Source organism: Doryrhamphus excisus, linkage group LG7 (genome assembly GCF_037039965.1).
Source record: "Doryrhamphus excisus strain RoL-2023G ecotype Guam linkage group LG7, RoL_Dexc_Guam_v1.1, whole genome shotgun sequence".
NCBI lineage: Eukaryota > Metazoa > Chordata > Actinopteri > Syngnathiformes > Syngnathidae > Doryrhamphus > Doryrhamphus excisus.
Genome location: NC_136363.1, coordinates 18,238,409 through 18,254,614, shown reverse-complemented (window position 1 = coordinate 18,254,614; position 16,206 = coordinate 18,238,409). Strand labels below are relative to the sequence as shown.

Genomic DNA, 16,206 nt, shown 5'->3' with positions numbered 1-16,206 from the left:
ATCAGGAACGTAGTGCTATTTTTAGGAATCTGCTGTAAAAAACACTCAAAGATCCTTTAAATGACAGAAGTGCTGTGCAATTTTTTTGGAATCTGCTGTAAAGAACAGCCAAATATTCTTTACATGACAGGAGTACTCTGCTGTTTTTTGGAATGTATGGCAAAAATGCAAGTCAAAGATCCTCTGTAGGAGAGCAGTATTTTGGTGTTTTTAAGAACGGTGAAAGGTAACTACCGTTTTGGGGAATCTGCTTCAGAAATGCAAGTTAAAGAAGAGCTGTGCTGTTTTTTAGAATCAACTTCTGAATCAAACTTGTGTGCTTTGATGTCGTTCATGGGCCACCATTTGAATGCCCTTGCTTGAGATTGACTTCAGCCATGAGAGGCTAACTCTTGTTATTCTCCTAGCATCACAGTGAGGTCGCGTCCTTGTGAGGTATCATGAGAAGGCCACATACCTGCTGTAGAAGTCATCTCTGTAGTACTCGTAGTCAAACTCGTAACCACTGTGTGAAAGAAAGAAAAGAGATTTTTTTTTTTAATTCCGAGGATTCCAATCTGGACCTGTCAAGAGTAAAGCGGATCAAACTGGAACGCCTTTGACTCAAATGGACGCGCTGCAGTTTTCTGCCGGAGGCTCAGAGGAGGTTAAGCAGCGAGGCGCTCACACACACGACCTACCGTGCGAAGAACACGGATCAAATAAATATGGAGGGAGACGTAAAGTCAACGAGAAAGGAGGGAGGAATGACGATGAAAAAAAATCAATGCCAGAGCTCCATCACGGCAAAACGAAAACGTGTTGCTACTCGAAAGAATCTTAATTAAAATTAATACATTAGCATGTCAATTTATGGCATAATTACCATATTATATCCCGCATGCTCAGCACTAACATGCAAATGAAGCTTTGTAATAAAAACAGGCTACAAATGAATAAATTAGACAATTCAAAAATATGCAAATGAAGCAAATGGTAAACCAGACATTAGACCAGACTCAAAGACAAAATATTGAAAATTAATCTTACCTGTAGACCGCTGAGAGAGGCCTCTTGGAGACGCTTTTGGGCCTGTACGGTTTGGGTTCACCCGCCATGTTTATGTCTGAAAACACACACAAACACCAACTGATTACCTCCTGTGGGTGACAGTGACCATGCAGCCACAAAACATGGTTGCCGGTGGACTACCCAGCATGCCTTTCAGGCACTCGTAACAGTTTAAGGCATGTGTTATGTTGTTTATCACCCACGTGCTAGTAGTTGATAGTCGCTGGAGCCTATCCCAGCTGTCTTCGGGCGAAAGGCGGGGTACACCCTGGAATTAGTCGCCAGCCAATCACAGGGCACATATAGACAAACAACCATTCACACTCACATTCATACCTACGGACAATTTTGAGTCGCTAATTAACCTAGCATGTTTTTGGAATGTGGGTGGGTGCCGTGCAGACAACAGTTAATGTATTTTTATTTAATGTTGAATTTATTAATATTTTTTACATGGTGCCAGTATTAAACGTTCAGACCGTTTTAGTGTAGTAAATACATCTGGATCTTCTACTTTTGATGATGTGTGTCTTTATTTGAGGAACCCAGAGAGGGGCTAACGTCATTGCAGCACCCCAATGAATGCATTGCTCAGATGCAATACAGTATGGGAAAACTTTAAAGGAGTTTTTTTTAATTCATATTGGTACATGTTTGTATATTTGAGTGTGAAGTTGCTGTATGATGACTTTAGTGACTGTTATATTGTTATATACAATATTTTTTATACACTATACTGTTATATACAATCACAGGGCACATATAGACAAACAACCATTCACACTCACATTCATACCTATGGACAATTTGGAGTAGCTAATTAACCTAGCATGTTTTTGGAATGTGGGAGGAAACATTCCTTAACATTCATTAAACTTTCAGACCGTTTTAGTGTAGTAAATACATCTGCGTTAGCCCAGAGAGGGGCTAACGTCATTGCAGCACCCTAATGAATGTGGCGCTGAGATGTAATACAGTATGGGAAAACTTTTAAGGAGTTGTTTTTTTTGAAAATATTCATATTGGTACATGTTTGTATATTTGAGTGTGAAGTTGCTGTATGATGACATTAGTGACTGTTATATTGTTATATACAATATTTTTATACACTATACTGTTATCTACAATCACAGGGCACATATAGACAAACAACCATTTGCCAGTTAACCTCACATGTTTTTGTCAATTTTGTTAAATCAATGCGGCCCACCCCTGATATAAACAATACTGTAATATAGTACATGCCAGGCCAGTGGTTGGTGATATCACTTTGTGTTCTGCATGCTAGTTTACTTTCCTTTCCCATCTGTGATGGAGATGCTGCGTCTTCCACTTTGAGTTTATTTTGCCTCCCAGGAGCCGCTGCGTCTCTGCACAGCAGCGGGACCTTGCAACGACCTTAGCCGAAGCACCAAAAAGCAATTCAGCATCAATCAACCAGTGTGGTCGCAGAAGTTTTTATTTTTTTTTTCCTAAAGTTAGTTTTACAGCGAAAATGCTTCAGAGAGCTTCAGATGTGTGCTTCCTGCTTTGAGCGCAATGGCGTCCCATCGCTACATCATGGAGCGTTATTAGCATTGCTATTGTTCTGAAGTCACTTTCTTGTCGAGCTGTGGCGGCGGTTGTACTTTCTTTCTAGACGGGGGAGTTAGAATGAAATTATTCATAGTTCTCATTAGGAGTCCTGTACTATGGATTACTTTAGGGCAGGGGTCTCAAACACGCGGCCTGCGGGCCAAATGTGGGCCGCAGGACACTAGTTTGAGGCCCCCGCCTTGATATGAACGTTTGATATGGATGCTGTATGGTATCATGTACCCGGAAAAAATTATTACCTTTGATTAATGTTCATGTTAAAGGTTAAATAACTGTTAATAGTTATCCTCCCTATCTGTGTGGAAGTGGTAAGTTTTTGGCTATTTAAGTTTAAAGGAAATAACTTGAAGTCTACCGTTTAGGTCGCTAGCTCTCTAGTTTGTGAGTTAGCATGTGTCTCAAGACCCTGCAGTTGCGCAATATGTTGTAAATAAAAAAGTATAAATGTGACTATAGTCGTGTTTTGTCATGTCTACAGGGCTCTAATAATGCTTTGTTCATTTTAATCTGAAAAAAATCATTTGTCTACCCACCAACTAGTATATGTGGTTTCTTAAGTTTTTATTATTTGCCGTTTTATTATTATATTTATTTATTACTGATTGATTGATTTTCTTTATTCTTGATTTGTTTATTTATTTTTCATCTTATTTTGTGTAGAAAAATGAAAATGAAGATATTTGAGAACAGTGGAATGTTTTATCAGCGCTTTTATTGTAGAAAATCGGAACCAAAGCACTGAAAAAGTTTGTATATTTTTCTGTTTTTAATAAATGCGTTTTATTTTTTTTGGAAAACCTGATGTGGCCCAGCCTTGCCTAGACCCTAGCTCCAGTGCCCCCCCCCAAGTAAATTGAGTTTGAGACCCCTGCTTTAGGGGGTCTTTTTGATAAACTACGTCTACTGCATCGTTATACTGTGGATGGTTTTGAGTATAAATTGGCTTTTTTTGACAAGACTGTCAGTAAATAAAAAAAAAAATCATGAGATCAGGAAGACGTGGGTTCGATTTAAAACGACCCCCAAGCATACAGCAAAAACTACATGGCTGTAGTACAAAGTACAACAAGGTCAATGTTCTATAGCGGGCAAGGAAAAAACCCAGATCGGAATCTAATCGAGAATTTGTGGCTGGATGCTCTTCAAAAGAGCTGTTCACGCTTGATCCCTGAGCTTGGGTGGGGGGTGAGGGGCTTGCAGTGTCAGCAAAGCTGCACCTGAAGTTTGTGAGTACTTATGCAGTCCTTTACTTCACCTTTATATATGAGTAAAGATGAGTAAATCTGCAGCCAAGTAGAAGAGTTGTTGTTCCTCCAGCTAGCAATGTGGCTACGCATACTTTGATGTCACCAAAATAAGTGGCTTTAGTAAATATGTCGCTTGCTGTTAAGTCCCGCTGAACTAAGAAGAAAGAAGGAGGAAATTGGACTGAAAATGAGCTTAAATCCGCGAACATACAGCATCATGGGTAAGGGAATGTCCAAAAGGGGGGAAATTGGACCCATAATTTGAGCAAATATGGAAATAAATATATGTGCTAGGTTCCTATATCTCAGGGGTTGATGGACTTTTTAAGTTAAAAAATATGGCTAAAAATTCAGTGCTCATCAAAGTAAATGATTAGCGTGCAGGTCTCACAGCTAGGAGACCCGAGTTCAAGTCCACCCTCGGCCATATCTGTGTGGAGTTTGCATGTTCTCCACGTGCATGCATGGGTTTTCTCTGGGTACTCCGGTTTCCTCTCACATTCCAAAAACATGCCAGGTTGCTAACATGCTAATTGGCGACTCCAAATTGTCCATAAGCATGAATGTGAGTGTGAATGGTTGTTTGTCTATATGTGCCCTGTGATTGTATATAACAGTATAGTGTATAAAAATATTGTATATAACAGTCACTAAAGTCATCATACAGCAACTTCACACTCAAATATACAAACATGTACCAATATGAATTAAAAAAAAAAAGTTTAAAGTTTTCCCATACTGTATTGCATCTGAGCAATGCATTCATTGAGGTGCTGCAATGACGTTAGCCCCTCTCTGGGCTCCTCAAATAACACATCACACATCAGAAATTATTTTTTTCAGATTCAAATGTACAGTATTAACAGTTATTTAACCTTTAACATGAACATTAATGAAACGTAATAATTTTACCCAATTAGCAAGTTAGCATCGTACTCAGTTCCATCTGGGAACAGTGTCGTAACTTTAACAACATGTTTGATGAGATGCTTTATCTTGACGTGTATTTTCCGTTTTATTCCAAATAATTTCCTGTATTTATTTGTACCCAGCGTCATAAGCCTTTAGCTTCATTGCTAATCAGGGCGGGGTAACAGTATGGGCGGGGCAAAATCATGTTAATTGTGTCCGGTGTACACACAGCTTTGTCATTTCAACATTAAACTTTGGTATCAAGGTGGGCGGCCTCAAACTAGCGTCTCGCGGGCCACGAGTTTGAGACCCCTGCTATAGAAGGAGTCACAAGTACGTATGTCCTCGTTCCATCAAGCTAGTTGTCATGGCAAAGAAATCCGTGCATGAAAAATGATTTGCGGCTTGATAGTCAAGTGACTCATTGTTGTGTTTTAAGAGACGCCCGATGCCATTGGACTCAGGGAAACAGCAACGGTTCGTCGTGATCCTGAAACAAAGCTTGCAAGAGGAGACGACGTTGATGCCGTCGGGCTGTCTCGCGACAGGCAGTGAATACAAACCAGACTCAATCATCCTGTCGCTCCCTCCCTGACCTTGCGCTGACCCAACCCCCCTCGGACCTTGCTTTTAGTTTCCCTCTCAAGCCTCAGGCAGTTAGCCAGCGCTCACCCCCCCCCCCCCCCTCTGTGGGAAGCAAACGTAAGACCTGCATCGAGATAGCGATTCCTTGTGTCCTCAGCAGGAGACACAGTTTCATTCGCGAAAGTACCCCCCCTCTTGTCCTTCAATTTTTTGTTGATTTTCACTTGAACGCTCTGTCAGCCCCGCCAATCCCTTCGCAATATGTCGCCATATCTTCCAGCCTTGATTTATTCAAAGCCTCCTCTCCTCGTGTTTGAGGTCTGCCCCTCGCAAGCTAACGACAAAGCCAGTTCCTGTGACTGAAACGCATCGCAGCTCATCCCCCCGATACTAAAATACAATCCCGAGTCCGATGTCGGGATATTAAGCGGTAAGAAGACAATAGATAAGGCCAACGAGACATTGATGGATGATGTGAGGCCTGAGGGCATGACAGTGAGGTGTCCGGGAGATGGCGCGACAAATGAGACCGATAAAACGCACCGACGGACTCCTTCAAGGGGAGTCACGGATCCTTGTTTTCTTGGCGGAACATCTATTGTGATTTCGATAAGTATCGTTTCATTCAGAGGCATGTTGGCCAAGCTTCCATGATAAAGAAGATCCAACAGTTAACTGCTGAGTGTGTGGTCGATAAAAGAAAATAAAAGCTTTAACCCCTGTGGCTGTAGGCAACCTCCGAATTGATGTGGCTGCATTTGAAGTATCATGAGTAGACATGATTTAGCATCTTCATCTACCTCTGCATGCGCTTTATAGTGTTGCTACTGAAGGTGTCCTGATACAAGTTTTTGACTTCTGATATCAATCCAATAGGAAAGCAGGAAGTGAACAAATGTAACAGTTACTGATTCTAAAAGTACAAGATGGAGGGGTAGGATTTAATAAGCTTTGCTTCTTCGTACTCCTTTTGTATGGTCATATCACCTCGTACTTTGGTACAGGACAAAAAATAAAAAAAAATTTATAAAAAAAAACTTTAACTATATTAGGAAAGCGGTGAAAAGTGAACAAATGTAACAGTTACTGATTGTAAAAGTACCACATGGAGGGGTAGGGGTAATTTGTAATAATTTTTGAATAATTTTAAATAATTTTTAATAATTTTAATTTTAAATATTTTTTTATAATTTTTAAAATATTTAAAAAAATTTTTTTATAATTTTTAAAATATTTAAAAATATTTTTTAAATAATTTTTAATATATATTTTTAAATATTTTAAATACTTTTTAATATTTTTAATAATTTAAAAATAATTTAACAATATTTTTAATAATTCTCTATAATTTTGTAAATATTTTTTAATAATTTTTAATAATTGTGAAATTGATAAAAAATTTGTGAAATGGAAAAAATTGTTTGTGAAATGCATGAAAATGTGTTTTTCACGGGAATAGTTGCGCATGACAAGTTTTGCACTTTTTCTCAGACTTGAATGAAAAATACATACGGCCGACATCAGTAACACATCACCTCTGGAGTCTGGAAACGTCAGTATTGGAGATTTTCAGATGCAGTCTGATGTAATCCAATATCCAGTATCAATATCGAATTAATTAACTAGTGAACTAATCACATGGCTGAGACATTTGCCCCACAAATATATAAGTGTTAATAAATGACCTAATTTAAATTATGCCCCACCTTAATTTTTTGTAACAATAAAAAGTTCCATCATTTTTAAAGGTCAAAATACCGTCTTATATTTGGGTCAATTCCGCATTAGCACATGTCATGGTGTCCACATGTAGCAATGGAATGGCGTCTGCCACCGTCAAACACGCACACTCGCTTTACATAAAACAGTGTTATTGTAGCGGGAACCAAACAGTGTGGGCTTTAATCTCGTCTCTCCTGAGAGATGGCGCTGGCACAGCTCGCCGGCAGCTCGTTTCCGCCTCGGTGCTGTTCCGCCGCGATGACTCCATGTCGGATCGGGAGAATGTTGTTTCCACCTCTGGTGCATGTGTTGATTACGCCACAGTGTCCTCGGAGTAACCCAAAGTCCTGATACCGCTTTATATAGACCAGGGGTGGGCAAACTACGACCCGGGGGCCATCTCTGTGTGGAGTTTGCGTGTTCTCCCCGTGCATGCGTGGGTTTTCTCCGGGTACTCCGGTTTCCTCCCACATTCCAAAAACATGCTAGGTTAATTGGCGACTCCAAATTGTCCATAGGTATGAATGTGAGTGTGAATGGTTGTTTGTCTATATGTGTCCTGTGATTGGCTGGCCACCAGTCCAGGGTGTACCCCGCCTCTCGCCCGAAGACAGCTGGGATAGGCTCCAGCACCCCCGCGACCCTCAAGAGGATAAGCGGTAGAAAATGAATGAATGAAAATATTCGGCAGGCGAGTGGTTGGCATGCAGGCCTCACAGCTAGGAGACCCGAGTTTGATTCCACCCTTGGCCATCTCTTCTCTCTCTTCTCCCCGTGCATGCGTGGGTTTTTTCCCGGTACTCCGGTTTCCTCCCACATTCCAAAAACATGCTAGGTTAATTAGCGACTCAAAAATTGTCCATAGCTATGAATGTGAGTGTGAATGGTTGTTTGTCTATATGTGCCCTGTGATTGGCTGGTGACCGGTCCAGGGTGTACCCCAGCTCTCACCCGGAAACAGCTGTGATAGGCTCCAGCACCCCCGCGACTCTCGTGAGGATGAACAGTAGAAAATTAATACATGAATGAATCACTATAGGGGTGTTATTTCATGTCTAGCGGGCTCTAATCCTGTTTTACTATGCACTAACTATAAAGGATGTCCAATAATTATCGGAACTGATAATTCATTAATTTTCTACCGCTTTTTCCTCACAAGGGTCGCGGGGGGTGCTGGAGCCTATCCCAGCTCTCTTTTGGGCGAGAGGCGGGGTACACCCTGGACTGGTGGCCAGCCAATGGAACTGATAATTATCACCAAAAAATGCCATAACAGTTGATATTGGTATCTGATTTTTTTCCTGATGAAAACCGATATTTAAAAAATGCTGTATAGAACCAATATGTGAGGAGATAGGTCATGTTACAGATATTGGTATCGTAAATTGAGAGTTGGGATGATATCAGCATATTGGTTTTGGGCAAAAAAGCCAATATCGGACATCCGTGGATGCATATAAATATTTGTCCATTGTGATTCCTTACCATAGTTATGCACTTTTTAACCATACGCCATAACTTCATAAATGGACCAGTAGGGTCCCCAGTTTGAGAATCCCTGGACGAAGCAACTATTCACCAAGCTCTGGTCCGTCTCTGTGAGTCATATCTCTGCTGCGCAGCACAGGATTTCCAAAAACACTCGAAAGATGTGCCTTTGTTTACTCTCAAAATGCCATAAATTGGCCAACGGCTAGCGCTGACAGCTGGACAGCAGACGCGTCACTTTTCCAAAACCGGCATTTTTTTGTTTTTGTTTGCTTGACTTAATGGGATATATCTTAATGAAAGAGACGCTGTCAGACGGCAACCAGCTGCTTGTCATTTCTTCACGGAGCGAGAAGCGGTCTTAATTAAATAAACATGCCAAGTATATCATGCAAATTGTTCCACAGCCGGAGGAGAGGGGGAACGGTGGCGGTACTGAATCGGCAGGTGATGAACGTGCCAGGAAGTCACCTTGAATGTCTTTGACATGAATTCAGCTGGAAGACTTTGTTTAGACTCTCAAAAACAGCAAAAAGATGCACACTTTCACTTGTATCGAATACTATTTTTGTTGTGTTTTGAGCATCTTCCTGTACGACATAGTGCCCGATGTCTTATATGTCTTATTTTCTGTTATTATGTCTACTATAGGGCTGCACGGTGTACGAGTGGTTAGCGCACAAACCTCACAGCGAGGAGACCCGAGTTCAATCCCACCCTCGGCCATCTCTGTGTGGAGTTTGCATGTTCTCTGGGTTTTTTCCGGGTACTCCGGTTTCGCCCCCATATTCCAAAAACATGCTAGGTTAATTAGCGACTCCAAATTGTCCATAGGTATGAATGTGAGTGTGAATGGTTGTTTGTCTATATGTGCCCTGTGATTGGCTGGCGACCAGTCCAGGGTGAGACAGCTAGGATAGGCTCCAGCGACCCTCGTGAGGATAAGCGGTAAAAAATGAACAATAATAATAATTATTATTATTATGAATTGTTATTATTATTATTAATAATTAAAAATAATTGTAAATAATAAGCGGTAGAAAATGAATTAATGAATGTCTACTATATTGAATAATACGACTATATAAGTGACTATAGGGGTGTTATTTCATGTATAGGGGGCTCTAATAATAATAGTATTACAATTTCATAGGTAAAAAAACGCTTTTTTGTGCTCTAAAATTACAATACCAATACCAAAACCAACCAATTAACTGCGATAAATGAGGTATTACTGCACTTTGGCCCCCCCTCCCGCCCCCAGTCGATAGGTTTGTTGTCTTATGCTCCAAAATGACTTAATTCATTAATTCATTCATTTTCTACCGCTTATTCTCACAAGGGTCTCGGGGGGTGCTGGAGCCTATCCCAGCTGTTTTTGGGCGAGAGGCAGGGTACACCCTGGACTGGTGGCCAGCCAATCACAGGGCACATATAGACAAACAACCATTCACACTCACATTCATACCTCTGGACAATTTGGAGTCGCTAATTAACCTAGCATGTTTTTGGAATGTGGGAGGAAACTGGAGTACCCGGAGAAAACCCACGCAAACTGCACACAGAGATGGCCGAGGGTGGAATTGAACTCGGGTTTACTAGCTGTGAGGCCTGCGTGCATCCCACTATGTGGACAATATTAAAAAAAAAAGCCCCAGGAACTAGTATGGTTTCCTCACACAAACACCAAGCAGTTCACGGCAGGACTGCTGGTTAATGACAGGAAAAAGAGAGCCGCACATGGAGGTGAGGAGAGGGGGAACCTGTGGGTGGATGGAGGTGTCGGTGGGGGGGGGGGGGGGTACATCTGCATTTCAAAAGATGCGGTTTGAGACCCAAACATCAAAGAGCTCCAATGTCAAGATTTTGTTTTGGGTTGACGGGCTAGCATTAGAAATATTGTATGTATCTACAATAAATTGGCTTAAAATGAATACAGTGAGGTTCCTAAGCTATATTGGACATATCTATGTCAAATTCATCTAAAGCAGAAATGGGCGGACCTTTTGACTCACACACAACACAACATACTCACGGTGCAACAAAACACATCCACCGCATCACATAAACAAACTACTACTCTTACAACTAAGCACTAAAGATTAACTGGTAGTTAATCAAGGCAGCCGAATACACACACTGGGGTTAAATAAGTTAAATGATTGCCAAACCAGGCGGCACGGCGGTCGAGTGGTTAGCGTGCAGACCTCACAGCTAGGAGACCAGGGTTCAATTCACTCTCGGCCATCTCTGTGTGGAGTTTGCATGTTCTCCCCGTGCATGCGTGGGTTTTCTCCGGGTACTCCGGTTTCCTCCCACATTCCAAAAACATGCTAGGTTAATTAGCGACTCCAAATTGTCCATAGGTATGAATGTGAGTGTGAATGGTTGTTTGTCTATATGTGCCCTGTGATTGGCTGGCTGGCGACCAGTCCAGGGTGTACCCCGCCTCTCGCCCGAAGACAGCTGGGATAGGCTCCAGCACCGCCGCAACCCTCATGAGGATAAGCGGTAGAAAATGAATGAATTAATGAATTAAGTCATTTTGGAGCATAAGATAACAAAACTATCGACTGGGGGGGGGGGGGTCAAAGTGCAGTAATACCTCATTTATCGCAGTTAATTGGTTGGTTTTGGTATTGGTATTGTAATTTTAGAGCACAAAAAAGCATTTTTTGACCTTTGAAATCGTAATACTATTATTATTGGAGCCCCCTATATATGAAATAACACCCCTATAGTCACTTATATAGTCGTATTATCCAATATAGTAGAATGAATGTGAGTGTGAATGGTTGTTTGTCTATATGTGCTCTGTGATTGGCTGGCCACCAGTCCAGGGTGTACCCCGCCTCTCGCCCGAAGACAGCTGGGATAGGCTCCAGCACCCCCGCGACCCTCGTGAGGAAAAGCGGTATAAAATGAATGAATGAATGAATTGCCAAACCAAACAGAAAACAATGATTCGGTGCGGTAGTTCATGTGGTAGTTATTGATTTTTTTTTTTTTGGTAAATCCACTCAAATACACACAAACAAAAGGAATAGATGCCCCTTTCCTGAGGATTAAACTACCAGGTTAGTAGAGCAGCATCAGCCATTTTCTAATACATGATGACAGTGAGCATCATCGCATAATAAAAAGTGGAGCATCTGCGAACACTGGAGTGTGACTTTCAGACTGCCTCGGTTGCCGCGTTGGATCAGCTCGTAATCCTCAGCCCCCTTCAGGCGCCCCGGCGGTGCAGATAAAGCTCGCTTTGAGATTGCGTCCCTTCAATGCGCCATCAATGTATCAAAAAAAGAGACATTTCGCCGCACAACAAGCAGGTCGACCAAAAAAAATAAAAATATTAGTAGAGTAGAGAATATTATTTCATTCACGTATGGTAGCCACTTCAGCTAATTTTAATCTTGCTTTGAATCACTCCAATGACAATTAGGGATGCTGAACTGTTATGTTCACGTCCTTGTATAGGTTCCATGATGGGGGACTGAGGCTTCATTGCTGCAGATCCTCAAAAACAGCATACAAAGCATCTACAATTAGGGTTTTGGCACCTGATTCCTAAAAACAGCAGAGTGCACCTCTCATATAGAGGTGTTTAGACTGGCATTTAAACAGCTAAGGGCTTCTCTCGTATAGACGATCTTTGACTAACTGATTCCTAAAAACAGCAGGGAATTTTTGTCAAATAAGAATTTTGATTAGCGTTTTTGCGGCTGATTCCAAAAAACAGCAGTGTTCCTCTCATATACAGGACTTTTGACTGGCATTTTTGCAGCTGATTCCAAAAAAACAGCAGTGTTCCTCTCATATACAGGACCTTTTTGCAGCTGATTCCTAAAAACAGCAAGGTAGTTCGTCAGTGCTCAGCTCATGCAGAGGACCTTTGGCTAACATTTTTTCAGCTGATTCCTAAAAAGAGCAGTGTTCCTCTCATATACAGGACTTTTGACTGGCATTTTTGCAGCTGATTCCTAAAAACAGCAAGGTAGTTTGTCAGTTTGTCAGTGCTCAGTTCATACAGAGGACCTTTGGCTGGCATTTTTTCAGCTGATTCCTAAAACAGCAGTGTTCCTCTCATATACAGGACTTTTGACTGGCATTTTTGCAGCTGATTCCTAAAAACAGCAAGGTAGTTTGTCAGTGCTCAGCTCATGCAGAGGACCTTTGGCTAACATTTTTTCAGCTGATTCCTAAAAAGAGCAGTGTTCCTCTCATATACAGGACTTTTGACTGGCATTTTTGCAGCTGATTCCTAAAAACAGCAAGGTAGTTTGTCAGTTTGTCAGTGCTCAGTTCATACAGAGGACCTTTGGCTGGCATTTTTTCAGCTGATTCCTAAAACAGCAGTGTTCCTCTCATATACAGGACTTTTGACTGGCATTTTTGCAGCTGATTCCTAAAAACAGCAAGGTAGTTTGTCAGTGCTCAGTTCATACAGAGGACCTTTGGCTAGCATTTTTGCAGCTGATTCCTAAAAACAGCAGTGTTCCTCTCATATACAGGACTTTTGACTGGCATTTTTGCAGCTGATTCCTAAAAACAGCAAGGTAGTTTGTCAGTTTGTCAGTGCTCAGTTCATACAGAGGACCTTTGGCTAGCATTTTTGCAGCTGATTCCTAAAAACAGCAGTGTTCCTCTCATATACAGGACTTTTGACTGGCATTTTTGCAGCTGATTCCTAAAAACAGCAAGGAAGTTTGTCTTTGGTTAGCGTTTTTGCGGCTGATTCCAAATAACTGAAAAGTGCTCATCTCATACAGAGGACCTTTGGCTAGCATTTTTGCAGCTGATTCCTAAAAATAGCAGTGTTCCTCTCATATACAGGACCTTTGACTGGAATTTCTGCAGCTGATTATCAAAAACAGTAAAGGTGTCCCCTCATATGTAAGATCTTCAGTGTTTTTGCAGCTGATTCCTAAAAACAGCAAAGTACCCTTCTCATAGAGACAATTTTTGACTAGTGTTTTTGCAGCTGATTCGTAAAAACAGCAGGGCACTCCTCTTATGTACATGACCATTGTCTTACATTCTTAAAAATGATTCCTAAAAACAGCAAGGACTTTTGTCATATAAAAATCATTTAAAAAAATGATTCGTTTTGCGGCTGATTACTAAAACAGCAACGTGCTCCTGTCACACAGAGGACATTTGACTAGCATTATTGCAGCTGATTCTTAAAAAGAGCAGTGTACCTCTCAGAAACAGAACTTTTGACTCACATTTTTGCAGATGATTCCTAAAAACAGCAGAAAATGTTGTCATATAAATAATCTTAATGTTATCTGGTTAGCATTTTTGCGGTTGATTCCCAAAAACAGCAAGGAATTCTGTCATTTAAAAAATTTTGATTAGCTGATTCATAAAAACAGCAAAGTACTCCTGTCATATAGAGGATCTTTTTTTTTTTGCAGTTTGTCCTTAAAAAAGCAAAGCACTCCTGTCATACAGATGATCTTTGACTTGCATTTTTGGAGTAAGTCATGCAAAAAGCAGCAGCTCCTGTCATATACACAATCTTTGACAAGCATGTTTCCAGTAAGAAACTAAACAACAACAGAGGACTCTGTCAAACAGATGATCTTTGACTGGCAGCTGATCCCTAACAACAGCAAACACTCCTGTCATACAAGCTTTTTTTGCAGTAGGTCCTTCAAAAACAGCATAGAGCATCTTCTACAGTCTGTTTTATGACTTTATTTAAGACTATATTGTTAATTTGGTGAATTAAAAGTTTTAAGATGACCAAGCCTTGCGATCACATTATGCAGCAAATAAGAATGACAGTGTTAAAATAAACATTAGAGTGCCTAAATGACGATTCTGTGTTGTGACATGCGTGTCAACACAAAATTAGATGCGAAGTGACACTTCGCGTCATCTTTCCCGTCGAGTGAATGACAGCTCAACACCGACAAGCACGCATCCTAAACACAACACAGACAAAAATCAACGCGTGAAAAATGTCGGCGTATAAACTTACAGCGATGGTTGCGACGCTTGCCCTTGTACATGGTCATCATTGTGTGCCGGTGTAGCTTGGAGGAGACAGACAGAATGAGACTTCCTGACTGGGAAGAAATGATCTCTGACTGAGCAACTACCGCCGCTTCTTTATGGATCGTACCAAGTTCGGAGAAAGAAGGAGGGGGGGTTGCTTATCGCAATATGTATATTAAGGGATCAATATTAGATTTTAAATAAAACCAAAACATACACCTGTTGCCGGAGACCTTAATTAGCATATGCTAAATAGTTTAGACCAGAAAAGCTAGTTTTGTAGACGGAAAATACCACCACCACAACAAGTAGCCTAATAAGCTGACTTAATTAATTAATTTTACCCACATTATCTGTGAAAAATATTTTTAAATAAGACAGAAACGCCACATCTCAATGTTATTTATCGTTAACAGAAACTAATAGTGACCAAAAGTCTTTTAAACACGCAAGTATCACATGCTAGCATAGCTGTTGCTACACTGCTAGCCCACAATGGCACCTTCCAAAATGGTGACGACAAACTGGTCTAAAGTGAATAGAGTAATGTTCCCAGGTTGTGCGTCAATACGTTTACATTGTATACATACTTTTTTTGTTGACATGCTCATATTTATCACTCTTTCTAGCTGTAAAGTATCATTTCTGTACATAAGAAAGACATCAGTGGCTAATCACGTTGCTCCATCTACCTTTAAATCCCCGTATGTAATCTCTCAATATATTCCTTGATTATTATCTTTCAGCCAAAGTTATATTATCTGATGACTATCTCTGGGTGGCATTGGTTTAAACAATTATATTACTGCTAATGTGCTGCCTTTATTATTATTCTTATTAAAAGGCGTAATGAATTGTGCCGTGGAAACAAAAAGACAGCAACCAGGGATGCAAAAAAATAAACAGCATTGCGCTATAACATCCTCCCTTGAGGTTTCATTTATTATATCTGCCTGTAAGTGCTTTTATTATTCATTAGGCTCTTTAAAATGTTACAGTGAGTGCACGCGGGTGCAGGTCTTTTATGAGACTATTTACAGGATTTATTATGCTGCACCGTGTTGCATTGTTTTGCCCCTAATGAATTGCTGTACAGTACTGTGGATATGCCTAGCGTTTAAAGAACAACAGCGACATCTGCTGTCCACGATGGAACAATACAACACACCAAAAATGTGAATTCGCCGATCTTTTGTAATATATACACATTTTTTTATTTCGAATCTTTTCACTTCATCTTAGTGTAATAATACAATAATAATATGCCAAAACTCATCAGTATTATTAGTTATTATTTATTTTCTTTAGTCGAGCAACACAAATATAGCGCTACAAGTTCAACAGTGGCCTCTAGTGGCAAAAATACAGAATGTAAGCACCCAATTAAATCGATGTTGAATCTATACTGTTAACGTTCTAATAGAAAACCCGTCGGTTATAATTCATAAATTTTCTTCACTTAATGGTTTACCATATATTTTATTCATTACGTAAATTTAATTAATTTATTTGAGTTTTCAATTCAATCACATAGGGTTAAACAATGCAATAGAGTGACAATAATACATCTTGGATGCAATTGAGTCACAAAATCATTAAA

General features: G+C 40.4%; 1 protein-coding gene across 4 annotated transcripts in view; it reads right to left on the bottom strand.

Moving 5' to 3' along the window:
• Positions 1–16,206, bottom strand: part of ralylb (RALY RNA binding protein like b) — a 73,443-nt gene that overhangs the window by 13,396 nt on the left and 43,841 nt on the right. For all 4 annotated transcript variants that reach the window (XM_058059845.2, XM_058059846.2, XM_078792285.1 and 1 more), the window contains 2 exons: positions 1,030–1,105; positions 458–505 (listed from right to left, as the gene is read on the bottom strand). In XM_058059845.2, the coding sequence (XP_057915828.2) occupies positions 458–505; positions 1,030–1,105 (124 nt within the window). The remainder of the gene's footprint in view (positions 1–457; positions 506–1,029; positions 1,106–16,206) is intronic.